Raw genomic sequence first — 20,156 nt, 5'->3', positions numbered from 1 at the left:
GCTTTATGTAGCTACTTTTGTTAAATGGATGTCAAATAAATACCTAATGATATTTGCAGTGTGACTTAATAAAGGCCTTCAGGGGTTTTCCAGTTTTCACTGTTAGGAATTTTTCTGATGATAGTCCCATACTTTCCTGCTCTGATGTGTCCTCCTCACTCAGGAGTGCTGTCTGGCTGTCCCCACAGGGAGCTCGGGACCTGCTGGAGGCATTAAGGTGAATTCTGTGCTCACTTTTCCTTTCTCGTTGTCTGCCTCTCTCACCCTGAGGTCTTATCTCGTCCTCTGAGAGGTATGTTAAGTGCTATGCCAGGCTGCCTGTGCCTGGCCTGTTTTTTCTCACTGCTAGTACCTCTTGGATTCCAATTCCAAACATGGTATCCGTCTGGGGTCACCCTTTCTTCCGGTGCCAAGAGAGAACACATTCCAAATGGAACACATGTGTGCCTCCCATGCTGGCGCTCTGCATTCTGCTTGGGAAAAACAGAGAGCAGGATGTGGCCGCTTCATCCCACACTGCTGGGCTTTTCAGTCCTATAGTCCTACTATCCCTTGCGACTATTTAGGTTTTTCTGCTAAGAACCAAATTTGAAGACTGCCCTAAGAAACATGGAACCAAGAAAGCTTGCCAGAGCTCTGCAGGGAGAGCCAGAGCCTTGCTGAGGGAGAGAGAAAGGGAGAGTGAGAGAGAGCAAGAAGTTTTTGAATTCTCCATGAAGTGTGCTGTGTTCCATCATTCATTCCCAAAGCCACTGGAAGCATTCCTTCCCAGAAAGGTGGAGTTGGTGATGAGAAGCCGGAGGTGAGAAGACCCCTGGGATTCATTCATTTTCTGAATTTCCTATGTGAGGACAGTATTAGAGCCCAGTGAGGCTTTGAGAGGCCTCAAAGATGAGCACCAATAGCAGCACAGTGGGCCAGCTTCTCTTACAGGGTTCAGCGTGCATTAGCTGGAAGCAGGATGTGGAAGGGGCTGTCTACCACCTAGCCAACTGCCTCTTACTCCTGGGCTTCATGGGGGGCAGCGGGGTGTATGGATGCTTCTATCTTTTTGGCTTCCTGAGTGCAGGCTACCTGTGCTGCGTGCTGTGGGGCTGGTTCAGTGCCTGTGGCGTGGACATTGTTCTTTGGAGCTTCCTGCTGGCCTTGGTCTGCCTGCTCCAGCTGGCACACCTGGTATACCGCCTGCGCGAGGACACCCTCCCCGAGGAGTTCGACCTCCTCTACAAGGCGCTGTACCTGCCCCTGCAGGTGCCCCTACAGACATACAAGGAGATTGTTCATTGCTGCGAGGAGCAGGTCTTAACTCTGGCCACTGAACAGACGTATGCCGTGGAGGGCGAGACACCCATCAACCGCCTGTCCCTGCTGCTCTCTGGCCGGTAAGCTACTCTGCATTGCCCGGAATTTCTTTCTTTCCCCAGCCCACACTTATCATTTCCTAGTGTGGCCCTTTCCATTTCATGTCCCTTTCCATTGAGGGAAGGATGTGACAAGTCAAACAAACCAAAATAGATTATTCTAAGAGTAGGGTTGCTTCCTCTTTCTTGGTATTTTCCAAGAAGAAACCAGTTCATGAGGCATCTTCTTGGCTGCCCAGAATGATTGCATGTGCACTTGCTGCTGGAAGGTGTACAGTGAGTGTGTTTTGAGCCTGGGCCGTAATAACCCATCTACCACCACCACACACATATCAGTGTGTGACGCCTAAGCTGCAGCAATATCTCTGTAAGCTTTGGAAAACAAACATTTCAGTAAGATTAATCTGTTCCTTATTCAAATTCAACATTTGCTAACCACCAACTATGTTCAGGGAACAATGCCAGAAATGGGAGGTCAGGGTAGGGGAGTGGTTCTCATAAACCCTGTTCCCTGCCAAGACATCAAGGAAACAGCCCGGCTTGTGTTTGGGATACCTGTATGCAGCCAGGTAGGGAGAGTGAATGCCACTTGCCTACTTTCCCATTTCCAGTTGTTCTATTGAGGCTCTTGCAGACCAAGAAGCCAAGTATAGTACTGTAAATCTGAGGGCCCAACAAAGGGAGAAGAGAAGTGATGCTCACACCTATCTCATCAAGGCTTTTGTGGAAGCACTGCCTCTTTTGGAGAAGGCTGACAGTCAGATATGGGCAGAAATAGTCTTAGGATCAGTGTCTGCCAGGTCAACCTGGATGTGAATGTTGGCCATTGATATCTTCTGAGAAAATATCACGGGGCTCTGTGCTGCACACTTGGTAGGCAATTGTAGATTTTTTGATAATGCCCTAGTGGCCCTTGAGCACCACAACCCCCACTCCACCAGCTTTCTTGAGACCAGGAGAATGTGGTAGAAAAGGCAAGATGGGAATCAGAAAGCTTCAATTCCAAGAAAAAACAAATCAAATCCAGATAATACTGCCAACCACACAATGGGAAAAAAGTTTGACAATCATGCTAATGGTACTACCACTGCCACTAATGGTAATAATACACATTTATGTATTCGTTTATAGAACCCGAAGTATCATGTATGTATGTTTTGATTTTGTTTGAGCTCAGAGGTCCCAGTTTGAGTGAGCTATGCGGGGAGACATTTGTGGGGAGACATTTCATTTCATTTATGGGTGAACCGAAAGTGTAAACCAATGCGATTGTTTGTAAACAAATATAGGTGTAAATACAAATACATATAACTACTGCAAAAATGTTTGCCACCTATCATTCCATGCTTAAAGACAATTTACAATTTAGAGAACTTGCTTATCCGTGAGACCCATGATGTTATTTGCCCCTTGTAGCTCATCTGTTCAAAGGAGGAAATTAAGACTAGTGGAAGTACTCCCTCCAGTGAAGGGTGCTCATTTGCTGGAAGCATGTACAGTTACTGTAGAGTTCAGATAGATTAGATTTGCTGTGAACTTCCATAAGAACACTTTCCTATGAAGGGGGGAGAGGGGGCTTGCCGCTCAGTTTATCTTTTCCTGGTATGCTTAGCATCAAAAGGCTGAGTTAGAAATTGGACAATTTTGATTTTTTTTCTTGTCTTTCAAGGTTTGGAGTAAGGGTTTTGTTATCTTTCAGTGTCACCCTGTCTCGGCTTTGCTGAGCTGGACATAGGGGAAAAGGCTTCTAGTCTATGACTGGGCTCTAGTTTTAAAGGAGAATCGCTGAACCACAGGCTGGTTACAGTGAGAAACCAAACACCCCAAAGCAGCAGACAAGAAGTGCCAGGAAGTGGGGACTCTTGTGCAGACTTCCCCATCTCACATGTACACTTCTCCAGAGTCCTTTGCCCACACCTCAGAAGTCTTTTTATTTTCATAAAAGAAACCAATCTATCAAAACTCAGAGACGCAAAGTGACTTCCTCAAAGTCTGTCACCCTGTTAAGCACTGCTTACTATTAGACAGTTTCTCTCATATAAAATTCAAAACACAAACTTCCATATACACAACCCCCTGAGTAGGCAACTATCTAAGCTATTCATATAGGAGAAAATCATTCATCATCCAATTGATCAAGAAGGAAGAAGAGGCAAATGATAAAGGGCACAGCATTCCCACTCGTTAGATGTTATTTATACTCTACGGTTGTCACTCCTTGGTGGCTTGCCTGGGTGGCCAGCATCCTTGCCTAAGGATCTGACATTTGCTGCAGCAGCGCCATTCTCTTCTGCTGTCTTCCTTTCCTAGGGGAGCTTTTCAGTGAGGTTTTGATCCCCTTTTATGGTGACACAAGTGAATTTGTTCCTTGGTTACCTTTGTTCATTTGTTCATCCTTCCTTTTTTCCTTCCTTGTTTCCTTTTTCTCCCCCTTCCATATTTATTCAGAGTGTGTGGGATTAGGGGTGCAGTGTTAAATATGAAAAATATTGTCCTGCACTCACAGAGCTTACAGTCTATCAAGAAAGTCTGTAGTTAATGTTTATGGTAATGATTGATATAGTGAGTGTTTCCACAGAGAAGTGCAAAATGCAAGAGGAGCATGTAACTGATGGATCTAACTTTTCTGGGGAGGTCAGAGAAGAATTCCTGGAAGAACGAATGTTTAGGCTGAGACCTGAGGAGAAGAGGTCCAGTTAGAGACAAAATATGTGAAGACCCCGATATGAGAGAACATGGCATTTCATTTTTACTCAGGGAAGTTCTGTCAGGTACTCTCTCTGTATATATTACCTGACCTTGTAGGAGCAAGTATGTTTGTATCATCAGAAGCTATGGGCCAACTCCATCTTTAGCTTGGTTTTGAGACCTATATCCCCTCCTGTCTTCCAGCTTTAGGCTGTCAGATAGTAGGTACAAAGATTATATAAGAGAGCACTTGTAAAGTGTCTGGCAGAGTCTGGTATATAGTGGACTTCCACTTCCTTCAAAGTCTACAAAGTGGTTAAATGTAAGCATGGATCTTCATGTAGCTACTAGGAAAGGAGAAAGGAGAATCTGTGGAGCAGCACCGATTTTTAATTGGTGATGGTCTTTGGTAATTTGTATACACACATATATACCTAGGCATTCATTAAGAGCAAGGCTCAGGAGTGCTGGTGTCCCATTGCCTAGGACTTATCACATGGCAATGGTTAGCAGCCAGGGAAGTAGGGAAATGTTGATTTTTGCTCTGCAGTCAGGTGTCCAGTTATAATCTAGTACCATTAAGGAAGAGAAGAAAGCAGATACTAGAGAACAGACAGCCACACTAGATTTCCCAGATCTTTGTTCATCCTGTCTTTATCTGCTTCTCAATACCCTTTGCATCCCTCAAAATTCAGCTCAAATGTCATTTCCTTCAAGAAGTCTGCTGCCCAAAGAGAACCAATCTCTTTCTCTCCTCTGTTACTTTTCCACAATAGCACCTATCACATTGACTTGCAGCTAGTTATTTACATGGCTGTGACTTCCACTAAATTGCAAAATCCTCAAAACAAAGACCAGATTATACCCATCTCTGTATTCCCAGATCTCCAGGAACATGGGAGTTGCTCAATGAATATTTGTTTAGCCAATAAACCTCCAGAAATAATGGAAGGATAGCTCCCCCAAATGGACAAGGTGTACCTTGGAGATCTTTTTCATCTTCCCCCTTTGCCTAATAGAGGCACCCCATTGCCTGATATAACTCACTTTAGAAGAAAGCTTAAAGACAGAACTCTGAGTTTTCTGGGCAGGGATTGGGGGATGAGGGAGGATAAAGCCCATGCTGGATTCTAATTATTTCGAGATGTGATATCACATCTGAAATACACTCCCTGTCCCCAGGCATCATCAACGATATGCCATCAGTTCTAACAAATTCTCACAGAATGCAGTCCCCCTACCCTGCAGGGGCAAAGCACTAGGCTAGGTATAGCCACAAGGGTACAAAGGCAGCAAGCAGCAATAGTGAGGCTCCTAACTCCTTAAATTGTGAAACCAAGCCTGTGGTCATGGGCAAGTCAAGAGCAGTTGCTTAACCTATTGGTAGTATGGGATAAGAATATTCATAAAATTAAAGCAAATATATTAATTAGGATTTCTGACTAAAGCCACAGAAACCACTCTAGCTAACTGAAGAGGGGAGGGTAGTTTTATTTAAAAAGATAAAAGGATTTCTCATGAAACTCAAAAAAAGATACACCTGAGCCTCAGGTAGTACTAGAAACAAGGATGTGTCCTACTAGGACATTTTATGTGATTTCAAGTTTCTTTTCTCTACAGCCAATTGGAACCTATCCTTTTTCAAAGTCTGAGTTACGTGATGAAAATTTTTTTTTTTAAGTTTCTTCAAGGAGGAGTGTGTTAGTTTTGTTAATGGCTGATAAGTGTCCCCATCCAAGGCGTGATTTACAGTCAATTCCATTTCCAGATTCCCAGAGAAGGAATTTGATTGGCTTAGCTTGAGTTAGGTGTTCACCCTGGGACCATCAACTGGTTAGGGTGTGTGGGATCTCATTGTCTAAAGAAACAAGCTGTTATTGTCACCTATAATTAGAGAGGTCAGGGAACGGGTCATACTAGGGGAGTCCACTACCTACCCGAAGCTCTGGTAATACGGTGGCAGCAGGGTGTTGTGCTATGAACATATAATTTTAGTTCTGCCACTTGATCGCTATGTAACCCTAAGCTTACCACTCAACCCTTCTGAGCACCAGTTTCCTTAGCTATAAAATACAGAAAAGAATAATCTACCTTGAGGTATTGTGAAGATTATATAAGAGAACACTTGTAAAGCATCTAGCAGAGTCTGGCCTATAGTAGACTTCCACTTCCTTTGAAGTCTACAAAGTGGTTAAATACAAGCATGGATCATCATGTAGCTACTGGGAAGGGAGAAAGGAGAACCTGTGGAGCAGCACCAACCAACAGAACTTTCTGTGATGATAGAAACATTCTAGATCTATGTTGTACAGCATTGTAGCCACAGGTCATATGTGACTATTGAGCACCTATAATGTAATTAGGTGAGGAACTGAATCTTTAAATTTATTTAATTTTAATTAATGTAAATGTTGTAAACTTAAATAGGCAGCAGATTTTTTTTGTTTTTTTTATTTTTTTGAAACAGAGTTTCCCACTCTCACCCAGGCTGGAGTAAAGTGGTGTGATCTTGGCTCACTACAACCTCCACCTCCGGGGTTCAAGTGATTCTCCTTCCTCAGCTTCCTGAGGCACTGGAATTACAGGCACCCACCACCATGCCCAGCTAATTTTTAATTTTTTAGTAGAGGTGGGGTTTCACCATGTTGGCCAGGCTGGTCTGGAACTCCTGACCTCAGGTGATCCACCCACCTCAGCCTCCCAAAGTGCTGGGATTATAGGCGTAAGCTACCACGCCCTGCCAGCAGTAGAGTTCTTCAGCAGTAGTTTCCATCCTGGCTACACATTAGAAACACTAGGGAGATGTAAATACTAATAACATCCAGATCCTACCTAGAGGGATTCTTGTTTAACTGCTCTGGGATAAGGCCCAAGCCTAGGTGCTTTTTTTTTTTTTTTTTTTTTTTTTTTTTTTTTTTTTTTTTTTTTTTTTTTTTTTTTTTTTTTTTTTTTTTTAAGATGGAGTCTTGCTCTGTCACCAGGTTGGAGTATGGTGGCACAATCCTGGCTCACTGCAACCTTCGCCTCCTGAATTCCTGCAATTCTCCTGCCTCGGCCTCCCAAGTAACTGGGACTACAGGCATGTGCTACCACACCCAGCTAATTTTTGTATTTTTAGTAGAGACAGGGTTTCACCATGTTGGCCAGGATGGTCTTGATCTCCTGACCTCAAGATCTGCCTGCCTCAGCCCCTCAAAGTGCCGGGATTACAGGCGTGAGCCACCGCACCCGGTGCCTAGGTCGTTTTTTAAAAGCTTCCCTGGGGCTTCTACTCTGTAGCCTCAAATTGAAAACCACAAGTAAGGAGAAGGAGGAGGAAAATGAGGGTTCAGGGAGTCTCAATGTGTTCCTTCTCTGAACTGCTTGCATGCAGTAACTAGGCTAGTCTAGCTTTGGGTTTTACCATGATTTTGGCAAAGTATTTCTACATGAAGATTCACGCTAATCAGTGACACATAACTTCAGCATAGGCGAATTGGGAAGCCATTTTTCTTTTCCCACATGACCTCTTCTCTTCTTTTGCCAGGGTTCGTGTGAGCCAGGATGGGCAGTTTCTGCACTACATCTTTCCATATCAGTTCATGGACTCTCCTGAGTGGGAATCACTACAGCCTTCTGAGGACGGGGTGTTCCAGGTAACAGGGAGCCCCGTGGCAGCACTGCGTCACCGCGTCCCACTGCAGCCCAGCAATATCTGTGCCTTAGTGTTTCCCCTCTCACTTCTGTCCTTCACACCACTGCCAGAGTGAAGCTACAGGTGAGGGCACTCTTCCTCTGTGGAAAGAGTGCCTGGGCTCCTAGCCACAGGGGAGGTAGGGGCGGCAAATGCTGGCTTCTGGGTACACCATGTTACTTGTATGCTTAAACTCTCCGGAAGACCCTAGCGCCACAAGATAAAAACCCACATTCCTTACAGGTAACAAACCTTTTAGTGATCTCCAGCCACATCTCCAGCCCTCCCTCCTTCATATTTTTTGCTCATACTAGCCATGCTGAACCACTAGTAGCATTTCCCTAAACACACCACATTGGTTTGCTACTCTATCCTTGCCCTCTACTCTCCCCTCTACCTGAAATGCATTTCCCCTTCTAGATGAGACCATGGCACCTCACTTCCTCTGTGAAGCCTGTCCAGATTGACCTCACCAGGTTCCACCCCACAGCCTCGTGCTCCTGTGTGCCTGTTTTAGTCCTGTTACTTATGCTAACTGGTGCATATTTTGCTTTCTGTTCCAACAGTCTGGTCTCCTTTCTGTCCTGCATAGTGAACTCTTTGAAGTAAAAATCAAGGCTTTTCCCTCTCTGTCCCCAGACTCTAAAGAAAAGTACCTGGAGCACAGTAGCTGTTCAGCAAAGAATTGCTGGACTGGTTTGCCACTAGGAAGCTGGTGTCTCAGAGGACTCCATGGGGCATTCACATATATGCTCCAATGCGGGTGCCTGGCTGCCTGGCCCCTACTCTTATCTTTGCCAATCCCTCAGACTTTGGTCACTTCCTTTGTAGCTCTCACTTATTGAATGGCTAGCATGTGGCAGGCACTACATGTCATATTGCCTCATTGATTCTCACAACTCTATGGTTGAATATGATTATTACCCCATTTAACAACTGAGGAAACTAAGGCCCAAAAACATCAAATAATTTGCCCAGTGTCTTCAGCTAGAAAGTGGCAAAGCCAGGTTGCCTAGATCTAACATTTCTGTTCTTTATTAAAATGGGAGGGTTACCAGAAGAGTAGAGTTTACACACACACACATGCACACACACACACACACTCATGCACACACGCATGCACGCTCTCACCCACCCTTTTAAGGACTACCCTGCCTGGATAGTTTGCTGGAACTGGAAACACTGGGTTCCATGTGTCGCCTACTACTTTTATCAGCGAGTCCCTCAAGCCAACATATGAGCCAGCCCCGGAACAGACACACACCAGGCGTTGCCACCTGGCAGGGCGTGCTTCCACCCACACCCTGACACTTGGCTCTGTGATGATGGAGCCTGAGAGGCAGTCTTGATCCCACTGACAGGGTCACCAGCCGCAGATCCCCTTCCATCATGTTCCTTCCCTGACCTCCCTCCACACACCTTCTCTAACTAGCCCAGAAACCTCCTTCAGGAACTCCCTCAGGCACATGAGAACCTCCAGAAGGGCTGAGTCAGGTCCTGAGCCAGCTGGACCAGGGCTCTTTGTGACACTGACATGGAGGAACAGGTGGTGGGTAAGCCGGGTGTCCTCCCCTAAATTACGCTCAAGAGGCAGGGCTGTAACCCCACATGGCCTCTCAGCCTGGAATGTAGGAATGGTCATATTTCTCCCATTTATATTTTTAGTGTGCATCTCCTTTGGGAGCAATAAGAGCCACACATTTGCTATTGGCTGTGTAAAGTCCCATTTCCTCTTTGCAAATGTCAAGTGTTATCCTAAGTTAGAGTTCATCCTGTCCTTGCCATTTGCAACTACATGGTCTTTGTTGACTGAGAGAGCAATCCACAGTGATGGCCTAAATTATAATTCACATTGTACTTAGTTTAAATCAATCAGCCTTCTACCAGACCTCTCAAACATTCAATTAAATCAGAATTCGTTGTGTGTTCAGCACTCTGACACTCGTTAGTCATCAAGAACACAGCACAGGAGGGATCACACAAAAATCTTCACTGTTTTTCTAATTTGCATCCTGTCTTACTGGGCCCAAGTCCTATTTACATATGTTATCTCATTTATTTCATTCAACTAACATCTAAGGTGGTTATTAAAGAAAAAGCTAAATAGTTGTCAAAACTTTACAACAGTCATATCTGTATATATGGGAGAACCAATCAAAGCAGATTTCAGGAGGACCTTTGGGGAAGGATTTTATGCAGGACATGAGAAAGTAACATTAGGGGCCAGTGTGGTGGCTCACTGCTGTAATCCCAACACTTTGGGAGGCCAAGGTAGGTGGATCATGAGGTCAGGAGTTTGAGACCAGCCTGGCCAACATGGTGAAACCCCATCTCTACTAAAAATGCAAAACTTTGCCAGGTGTGGTGGCAGGTACCTATAATCCCAGCTACTTGGGAGGCTGAGGCAGGAGAATTGCTTGAATCCGGGAGGCAGAGGTTGCAGCGAGCTGAGATCACGCCACTGCACTCCAGTCTGGGTAACAGAGCAAGACTCCATCTCGGGAAAAAAAAAAAAAAAAAGAAAGTGACATTAGGTTGTTTTGCAACATATAAGATTGGTCATCTTCCCTTGATTCATTTATTCACTTCAGTAATATTTATTGAAAACTTAGTATATACCAGGCATTGTTAAAAGGACTTGAAATATATCAGTGAACAGAACAGAGAAAGGTCCCTCCCCTCATTCAATTTACATTCTAGTGGGGGAAGCAAAAGAGGAAGGGGAGGGAATGGCAGGAGAGAAAGTTGTAGAGGTGATGAGGCACCAAGATCACGTAATATATGCTGTGGAGCATATATTGTCTTGATACAGCCAAAATGATTTTCTAAAGGGTTGGATATAGTATGTGAGAGAAAGAGGATCAAGGAAGACTAAGGCTTTTGACCTAAGCAACTGGACGGATGGTGCTGCTATCAACTGAGATAAAGAAAGCTGCAGGCAGAGTTGCTTTGGGGACACTAGGAAGGTCAGTGTTTGATGTTAGGTTTGCATTATCTGTGGAAATTTGAATGGAGATGCTGCATAGGCAATTAGATATTTAAGTTTGGAATTCAGGAATGAGATCTGGGCCTGTGGCATAAATTTGGGAGTTGGTTATATACAGATGATATTTAAAGCCATTGGGTTGCATGAGATCACCAAGGGAGCGAGTGTGGATGGGAGAGGGAATGGTTCAAGAGCAGAGCCCTGGGATACTTTAGTGGTCGGAAGTTGGAGAGAAAAGGAGGAAACAGCAAAGGAACTTAAAAAGGAACAATCATAAGATTGGATCATGAGTATATGGCATCCTGGGAACAAAGTGAAGAAAGTACATCAAAGAGGAGGGGGAAATGGATGGGGTTGGATGCCATGAAAACTGACCATCAGACTCAGCAGTTTCGAGGTCATTGGTGACTTTAACAGGAGCAGTGTTTGTAAACTCCTAGGGACAAAGCCTTATTGGTTTAAGAGAGTGAGAAGGGAGGAATTGGAGATAGTAAGTATAAACAGGTTTTTGGTTTTTTTAAATGAATTTTGCTAAAAAGGGAAGCAAATTAGTGGAGTGATAGCTAGCCAGGGAAGTGAGGTAAAGAAATAGAATTTTTATTGTAAAAGTTTGTTTTATTTTGAGATGGAAGAAGTTACCGCATATTTATAAGAATGCCCGTAGTCTTTGGGTTTGGCTTTAAGGGCATTATTGACATTCAGCTTAGCTCTAGCTCAAACACACCTGCTTCATGCTGGGTACTCTGATTTCTTGTTTGGGAATTATTCATAAGTACATCTAAGGTAAAGGCTATGGCAGATTGTGACAACTACTTGCTGAACTATTAGTAATGGACAGATTGTATTATTTTATCTCTTATGAGGCAAGAGAGATTAAGTAATTTATTTGACATCACACAACTGATAGAGGTAAAGCTGAAACATGAAACCATCATTATTGCAACAGGATTTATCAAGTAGCTACTGCATGCCAGACACATGTTACTGCTTATTTCCCATGCAAGCATAATTTAGCTTTGCATCATGGGTGCATAGTGAGTGCTCAGAAATTCCTAGATGAATAATCAGATGGAGAATGGGGTCCTCTTTGATTTTCTGCCCTTTAGAGTTTGTCTTCCTCTGTGCCCTTTTTCTGAAGTCATTCATCAGATTCTTTTGGTTACTTGAAGTGGCCAAGTGAAGAGCGATTTTGTGGACCTGAATACCAGGCCAGTGCTTCATCCACATGATGTAGCTTGGCATACCTTATCAGAAGCTTTTTCTCCAACTGAACTTTCCAACTTGTTTTGTGTCCCTAGCCCAATATCTTATCCTTCCTCATTCTTAAAATGAATAGTCATCAGCATTTCAACCACTCTTCAGAGCACCAGAAGGCCCCTTCTTTCTTTGTCTCAAAACCACAAGACTCAGAACCTTCTGAAGTCCTTAATGGTATTAGCCACAGAACCACAGAATTAGAGATGAGGAAACTCCATGTGGAAACTGAGGCTCCAGGAGGTGATGGGTGAGTGAGTGAATGGCTGACCCCAGGGCTCCTAACACAGGAAACCCCATATCAGTGCACACAAGTGAAAGTCATCCACTGGGCCTCCTCAAGGCAAGGCTATGGAGGGGTACACCCACACAGCTTCTACGGTAAAAGTACAGCTGTTTGCCAAGCGACTGTATGATTCTGTGCTCAGCATGGACAAATTTTCTAGTTTAAACATTTACTATCTGCCTCTGACCCCTCTCAGGTCACTCTGACTGCGGAGACCTCATGTAGCTACATTTCCTGGCCCAGGAAAAGTCTCCACCTTCTTCTGACCAAAGAGCAATACATCTCCTGCCTCTTCTCAGCTCTGCTGGGTTACGACATCTCGGAGAAGCTCTACACTCTCAATGACAAGCTGTTTGCTAAGTTTGGGCTGCGCTTTGACATCCGCCTTCCCAGCCTCTACCATGTCCTGGGTCCCACTGCTGCAGGTGCAGGACCAGAGTCTGAGAAGGGTGATGAAGAAGTCTGTGAGTCATCTGTGTCCCCTCCTCAGGGCACGCCCACATCTCTCCAGCAGACGCCCCCTTGTTCTCCCTCTCCAGCTGCCACCAACCTTCCTGCACCTCCTTCCCGGGCCAGGATGTCCAGGCCCAACAGCGGCATCCTGGGTGAGGACTCCACCAGTCTGGTGCTGGAGGATTTTGAGGAGGTGTCAGGATCAGAGTCGTTTATGGATTATAGGAGTGATGGGGAGTACATGAGGTGAAGGGAGAACTAACAGGGGCACAGCCACCGGCCCAGGACCCTATGTAAGTACTCAGAAGGCAGCTGCCACACATTCCTGTCAACGGCTGGCCTTAACTTGGCTTGCTAGGGAAAAAAAAAAACAAAAAATTGCTTGTGGAACATCTCCTGTTAGAGGACTCACAGAATGTGGCATTAACCCAACTTTGCAGACAGCAACTCACTCTGGGTGCATGCAAGGCATGAAGTGATTTTAAAAACTCATTCTTTATTAACTGTGGATGCATTTTGAAAAGTGGGCTAGTTGATACATTAAGGTAGATTGCTAAGTTTTTTTGCAAGTTTGTTCTAATGGCTGAGGCCACAGCTGGGGCTACACGTGCTTTTATTTGTGGCATGCATTTTTTTTTTGGAGACGGAGTTTCACTCTTATTACCCAGGCTGGAGTGCAATGGCGTGATCTTGGCTCACCGCAACCTCCGCCTCCTGGGTTCAAGCAATTCTCCTGCCTCAGCCTCCTGAGCAGCTGGGACTACAGGCACGCACCACCATGCCCAGCTAATTTTTTGTAGTTTTAGTAGAGATGGGGTTTCACCATGTTGACCAGGATGGTCTCCATATCTTGACCTCGTGATCCACCCACCTCGGCCTCCCAAAGTGCTGGGATTACAAGCTTGAGCCACCGTGCCTGGCCGTGTGGCATGCATTTTAAAAGAAAAAGAATGTGTCAGTGTTCTAATTCCTATTCCTTTTCTTCCTGGCATAGAGTCAGTCCTGGAAAGCAGTTGTTATTTAGCCTAGACTGGGCAGGTATCTCTGTTAAAATTGCATAGTTTAAAGAGGCTTGTGATTATGGGCTAATAGCCTTGGAAGGAAAATGTCCTCATCTTGCTTTCCTCTCATCCAGTGGAGAATGTGTTTGTTGATCACACAGACAGAGTACTAGATACTACTGGGATTAAATGTTACTGTGATCAGTTAGTAATATGGCAGCCTGGCTTTCCCCAGTCACCCACATCTGTGGGAGGTAGGATGTGCATAAATCCTGGAGGGCCTAAGAGTGCGTACAGGATTTTCCTCACAGAATTTCCCTCCCCAGAGAGTCTACAAGAAAGGCTGTGCTCAGTGGTTCTGGGAAATTGTTCTCATGTTCCCCCTGCCACCCTCACAATGCTGTGACATTTTCCCTGGAACTCCATCCAACCATGATGTAGGCCTGAATTTCCTGAGGAAAATCCCATTGTTCCCAATTTAGAAGGCACTTCTGAGTGAGGGGGCCCCTGAGACACCCACCATTCTTTAGAAAGCACCAATAAATTACTGAGAAACTAGCCCAGTAAGGAAGGCCTCCAGAGTACATGAAATGAATAAGTGAATGTTTGTATATTCTGAAAAACAGGTTATTTAAATGATGAAAGAGGCAACAGAGGTGGCTGACGAAAGGTTAGGGATTTTGTTTTGTAGATATGGAATTTACAACCCCCTATGTTACCAGTGTCCTTAGAACCATAGTTCAGCTGATTCTGAGGTAATTCCAAGGATAGTCTAACATCCCAGATCACTTTGTTGAATTCCTCCAAGTTTGCATTGGCCGCTCTGATCACTCCTTTCCCTTTGTGCAGCTGTTCACCTTCCTACTCGTTCATCCTGCATCCACGCATGCTCCTTATGCCCCATGGATTCCTCTGTCCAACTTGCCCATCCACCTATACACTCTCTCTTCAGCTCACAGCAGCTCTTTTCTCATGTTGTTCTTCCTGGTATTCTTCTCTTTTCTTGGTTCTATTTTTCTCTTCTTTCTTCTCCGATTTCTTCTCAGTCCTTGATTGCCTCCATCTGCTGTTCTTTCCCCACCCCCTTTTCTTTCTTGAGACAGGATCTCACTCTGTCACCCAGGATGGAATGCAGTGGCACCATGTTGGCTCACTGCAGCCTCTACTGTCAAAAGCTCAAGTGATCCTCCCACCTCAGCCTCCCAAATAATGGAGATTACAGCCACATGTCACTGTGCCTGGATAATGTTTAATTTTTTTTTTTTATAGAGACAAGGTCTCCCCATGTTGCCCAGGTTGTTCTTAAACTCCTGGGCTCAAGTAACCCTACTGTTCGGTCTACCAAAGTGCTAGGATTACAGCCATGAGTAACCACACCTGGTCAGTTTGCTGCTCTTAAGTGTCCCTTTTCTTTGTCTTCTCAGTTCATTTCTCCCTCTTAACTTTTGTTTTCTTCCACTTTATTGTTCATCTATTTATCTCTCCTATTACCTCCTTTATTCTTTTCTTACTTTTTTTTTTGCCTTGCTCTATCTATTCTTCCTCATAAACACCTGTACTCCCAACTTACTAGTTTTCAATCCTAACTCTTCCAAAGATCTTTTGGAAAGATCTTTAATCCTAACTCTTCCAAAGTACTTTTCCCTCTGCCTATAAAGAAAACCATTCAAGTAAAGTTGTAAAAATCCCTGGCTTTAGGAATGTTTTCAGAACATCAGGAGGCAGGCAGCATGGTACACGAAAAGAGACCAGGACTGGGAGCCCAAAGTCCTGGCTTCTATGTCTAGCTTTGCTACTAATCTCATATGTGACTTTTTTGCAAACCATACAACCTCACTAAGCCTTACTTTCTTCATTTGAGCATGTTGGACCAACTATCCCCAGGAACGCTCTTGGATTGATCTGAGAAGGCAAGGATAAGTTTTTCAAAGCAAGCAATCAGTCTGCAGTTCAGTGTACATAAGCCCCAGGATGTCTGAGTGTCCTTCAGCAAGAACTCTCTGCTATATTTCACTATGATTTCTCTGGCACCTTGGGACTCTCCCCCTCCCTTGTGGTGGTAGATCTTGCTTGCTAGAAGTTCCCTCCATTCTGTGTCTGTGAAGAATCTATCACCTACCATGTGATTACAGTGCACATACTTTATGAGAGAGGAGATCACAGCTCAGTCCCCAGGCCCTCAAACCTGAATACATAGTATCATATGAAATACCTCTTTTCAAATTCGACCTTTTCTAAAACTCAAGATGAGAAAACTGCTGATGAAGCTCACTTTCTAAAACACTGGAATTTGCAATATGGAGAGAGTAGATTTTTCATGTTTCTTTGTTTAAGCAATAGAGAGAAAGGAAAATTATGTTGTTTACTTTTCAGGCCATAGAGGTTTCCAGAACAACTTGAAAACAGGATCAAATTAGCCAAACTTCTGACAGTTTTCAGTGTAGTCTTTGATAATGGGATAATTTAACCTCAGTTCTTTTTCGGGAATTGTGTTTTGGATGTTTGGTCTGACTTACTTACCATCAAACTTGTTAGAAGGTTATTACTCTAATGAATAAGCATGTTCCCTTATGATTGGGAACAATTTACTATTGTTTCTTTCATAAAGTAGGGCACCCTTCACTACCTATTTCCTGGCTTGTTAGTTATCAGAATTTTAAGCTCATTGCTATTCATCCCAGCACAGCACTTACAAAACAGGCATGAAGCTGACTGAATTCTGCATCGTTAGGAGTGATGTGGCCTCATCACAGTGACACCAGTGCTTGCCTCTCATACTAATCCAAGTTAAGACCAACTAAAAATAGTCAGAGTTTCCCCTGGAGCTCCTTTTTGAAGAGACATATATTTTTTAGTCTGGTGGTACCCAAAATTGACTGGAAAATGGGTACTGCTTCTCTTAACAGGCAAAAACTGTGCTGCAGGATAATGTATTCATGCAGGGCCTTCCAGCCAGACCCCAAATGACCCCTGCCTTCACTAGAATTTTTCTGTTTAATTCTATGGCCACTCTCCACAGGGGTCCATTCTGTGTCTTACTTACAGGAGATGCTCGGTAAATGAGGGGCTTTTCTTCTAGAAATGCAGCTCTGAGGTAGTCTGTTGAGAGAAATAATGAATCCGTTATCACAGACTAAATAAAAAACTGTCTGACATTTGGACAATTTTTGTTTTGTTTCAATTGTCCTGAAAACTCTGCAGCTTGGAAAGTAAAAACTATACTGTTTCTTTTCTCCCTATTAGTTAAATAAACAAATGATGAACAGATTACAAAACGGAGGACACTTGAGGTAAGGGAAGGAGCCCCTCGACAGGAGGACCAGGACACAGTACCAAGGGCTAGAGAAGCAATGCAATAAGCACTTACTATTTAGTGTGTATTTCAGGCAGGGTTCTAGGTAATCATGTGATAAATACTTGAAAGAATTGGAAATATTTAATCTGCAAGAAAAAGGCAAGTGTAATATCCTCAAAATTTAAAAAGAATGTGAATTAGAATTTGACTTAATTTGGTGTAGTTCTTGTGAGCAGAAGTTGAATTGAATAGGATGAAAGTTATAAGAAGGATTTTAGCTTAGTATTAATACTGGATTGCTCATGGGATAGTGAGAGTTACTCATCACTGGGAGAGTTCAAGCAGGACCAGAAGAAACCTCAGAGATTTTATAAGATGATTCAGGCTCTGAGAAAAGGATGCCTTGGAGTATTGCTATTAGGGTAACTTCTAATAGGATTCTGTGGTTCTAAGATCTGAACTCTAATCTGGCCACTTACCTGCCATCGAAAGCAGGTTCCTCATCTGCAGGACAGGACCAGGATGGCTCTGTCTACCTTTCTGGGTTGCGGTGAGGGGTAATTGAGATGAAATACATAAAGGCAGTTTTTAGGCTGTGAAGCATTAGTTAAATGTGTAGCGTATTTTAAAATTCTATTGTATGTACAATTGTTTATCAGTCTCTTTCTCCTTTTACCAGAGATAGATGATTTCCCTCTTATTTCCCCGTTTGGCTTTTCAGGGAAGGTGGCAGCTGGCAGAATGCCCTGACAACAAAAGGAACAGCAAAAAGTGGAGGCCTAAAGAAAGCATGTGCTAGCTCCTTAGCCCCTGAATAACTAAGTCACACCTCAGTCTTCTCTCCTTCATCTGTTTGGGAGGAGGCAGATTAGAGTCACACTGTCATCAGGCTCTTCCCCTCAGAAGCAGCTGTAAGGTACTTGGTAGCTGTCAGTGCTAGCAAACGGTGCTTTCCTCACAGAACTACTGGAAAGAGTCCTGGCACAGAAAACTTACTCTTGAAAGTGGCACGGCCAAAGCACGGGTCTCTAGAGGGTCGTGTCACCTCTACCTGCCACAGGTGCTGTTGTCAGTCAGACAAATTAGAGGCAGCAGCTCCCCAGCTGCCCTCTGAATCACAGCAGCTGAGTTATGCTTCCACTTCTGTCTTACAGGCCTCGTTTTCCTACTCCTCTTTCTGTAAAAATGGAAGTCAGGAGTCTTATGAAACTTACCACTATTCAATACAGGTTTTTGAGTTTCTTTAATTAGACAGGGTTAGGTAAGAGGTAGAGTTCTATAGAATGTTCATAGGAAGCAACAAAAGTTGATCTCTTGATCTCTATAGGAGGAGAGGATTGGGCTAGATACCTTCCAAGCTGACTTGCCCTAATATTCTAGTATGAAATGATTCAAAGGTACAACTGCCTCTATCATGTCAGGCAGTGAGTATAGCTAAAACATTGGGAATTGGTAGAGGAAGAGAAAAAACTGAAAAGAACCCTTTGAAGTTAGGCAAACTGTCTGGAGACATAGTGCTAAAATCCTCCCTCTTTTTCTTTCCACAGCTTCTAGAATTCCTCTTCAGAGCTGCTCTCAAGTTATATCCAGGGGACAGGCCCCTTTGGCTCCAACCCACACGCCTGAACTTTAAGGATTATTGGACTACCTTCTTCTCTGTGGCTAGCACAGCTCTCTCTGTGTTCACAGAATGGTCACTGATAGGCATGCCTCTTTCCCCACCCACTGGAAGGCTCACGGGCAAGGTGAAAGAGGACACAGAAGGTGCCAACACTGTCGCTACAGCAAGGGCCCTGGGTGACTTTGAGAAATTCACCTTCACGAGCCTTCCTTCAGGAGCAAGCATTGGAAGTCCAGATGCACAGAATCCATCCTTTACCAGCTGCAGAATCTTGAGCAAGTTACATAGCCACTGTGAGCCTCATCCGAAACAGTGGGAGTTAAGAAACCCACCTCACTTTGTTGTTGTGAGGATCCAATGAGTTGATTTAGGTAAGCACCTAGGACATGGCGTGGCATCAAGTAAGCACTCAATAAATCACTCAACTCCTTTTTCTGTGTTGTTTCTTTGCATTGTCTGGAAGGATCAGTGGAGTCAAAGATCCAACTTTTCACTGGTGGTTATTTTTTATTTTTCAGTTAAGATTCAAATTTATGGAAGTGGAATTTTTAAAACCTAGCTTTCCCTTAGGCTTTGACATTCAACTTACAAATCTCTTTTTCTATTGATGAACAATAGTTTTTTTTTTTTTTTTTTTTTAAGATGGAGTTTCATCATGATGGCCAGGCTGGTCTTGAACTCCTCACCTCAGGTGATCCACCCACCTCTGCCTCCCAAAGTGCTAGGATTACAGACGTGAGCCACCGTAAACAATAGTTTTTAGAGGGACTTTTACAAACTTAGTTAATTAGGTTTTCTTAAACATCGTAAAGTAGGTTTATAAATTTAACGTATTCTATTTTTCTTTTTCCCTAAATACTTCAACATATATTTCAGTTATCTCTGTTGATCCCTAAAATAGTGACTTAAAATAGTCCCATTAATTTGTTGTGCTCATGAATGTGGAACCTGACTGGGCTCAGCTAGGCAGTCCTCACTCAGGGTTTCTCATGTGGTTTCAGTCAGATGGTGGCTCAAGCTGGAATCATCTCTGAGGCTTCTTCACTCACCTGTCTGGGAAGACTCAAATAGCTGAGGGCTGGAACAGCTGGGAATCTTTGGGCATCTCTCCCTCTCAATAGTTGTTTCATTTTTGTTGTTGTGTGCTCTGTTGTATGAATATACCACAATTTATTTATCCAATTTACAATTGACAGGCATTTGGATAGTTTCCAGCTTGGGACGATTACAAATAGTACTGCTATGAACATTCTTGTCCATGTCTTTTGGTATACATATGTATACATTTCTTGGATGTATACCTAGGAATGGAATTACTCAGGCACTGGGTATGTAAGTACACCAATTTTTCTAAGTGATTATACCAATTTACTTTTCCACTAACACTCTATGAGAGTTCCAGTTGCTTCTCATTCTCAGCAATAGTTGGCATTGTTATTATTATTATTTTAGTTATTTGGGCATGTTTAGCAACATTTTTATTTTCCTGACAGGTTGAGTACCCTTTCTTTCTTTTCTTCTTCTTCTTTTTTTTTTTT

General features: G+C 43.6%; 1 protein-coding gene across 4 annotated transcripts; it reads left to right on the top strand.

Annotated features, from left to right (window-relative positions):
- The first annotated feature begins 420 nt into the window (after positions 1 to 420).
- POPDC2 (popeye domain containing 2) lies at positions 421 to 19,049 on the top strand. 4 transcript variants are annotated; one of them, XM_017518921.2, is made up of 4 exons: positions 421 to 1,382; positions 7,576 to 7,684; positions 12,445 to 12,853; positions 17,677 to 18,537. In XM_017518921.2, exons 1-4 carry the CDS (start codon positions 892 to 894, stop codon positions 17,745 to 17,747), a joined length of 1,080 nt encoding a protein of 359 aa, XP_017374410.1. In that variant the 5' UTR covers positions 421 to 891; the 3' UTR covers positions 17,748 to 18,537. The 4 variants fall into 4 exon arrangements, with proteins under 4 accessions (XP_017374410.1, XP_017374409.1, XP_017374408.1 ...); XM_017518920.2 differs by lacking the exon at positions 17,677 to 18,537 and adding an exon at positions 18,545 to 19,049 and having other exon boundaries at positions 422 to 1,382; positions 12,445 to 12,697; XM_017518919.2 differs by lacking the exon at positions 17,677 to 18,537 and adding an exon at positions 18,545 to 19,049 and having other exon boundaries at positions 422 to 1,382.
- The last annotated feature ends 1,107 nt before the right edge of the window (positions 19,050 to 20,156 follow it).

The sequence above is a fragment of the Cebus imitator genome, unplaced genomic scaffold, assembly GCF_001604975.1.
Source record: "Cebus imitator isolate Cc_AM_T3 unplaced genomic scaffold, Cebus_imitator-1.0 Scaffold713, whole genome shotgun sequence".
In the NCBI taxonomy this organism is placed as follows: domain Eukaryota; kingdom Metazoa; phylum Chordata; class Mammalia; order Primates; family Cebidae; genus Cebus; species Cebus imitator.
The sequence above is the reverse complement of the archived record's forward strand: the minus strand, read 5'-3'. Positions and strand labels throughout refer to the sequence as shown.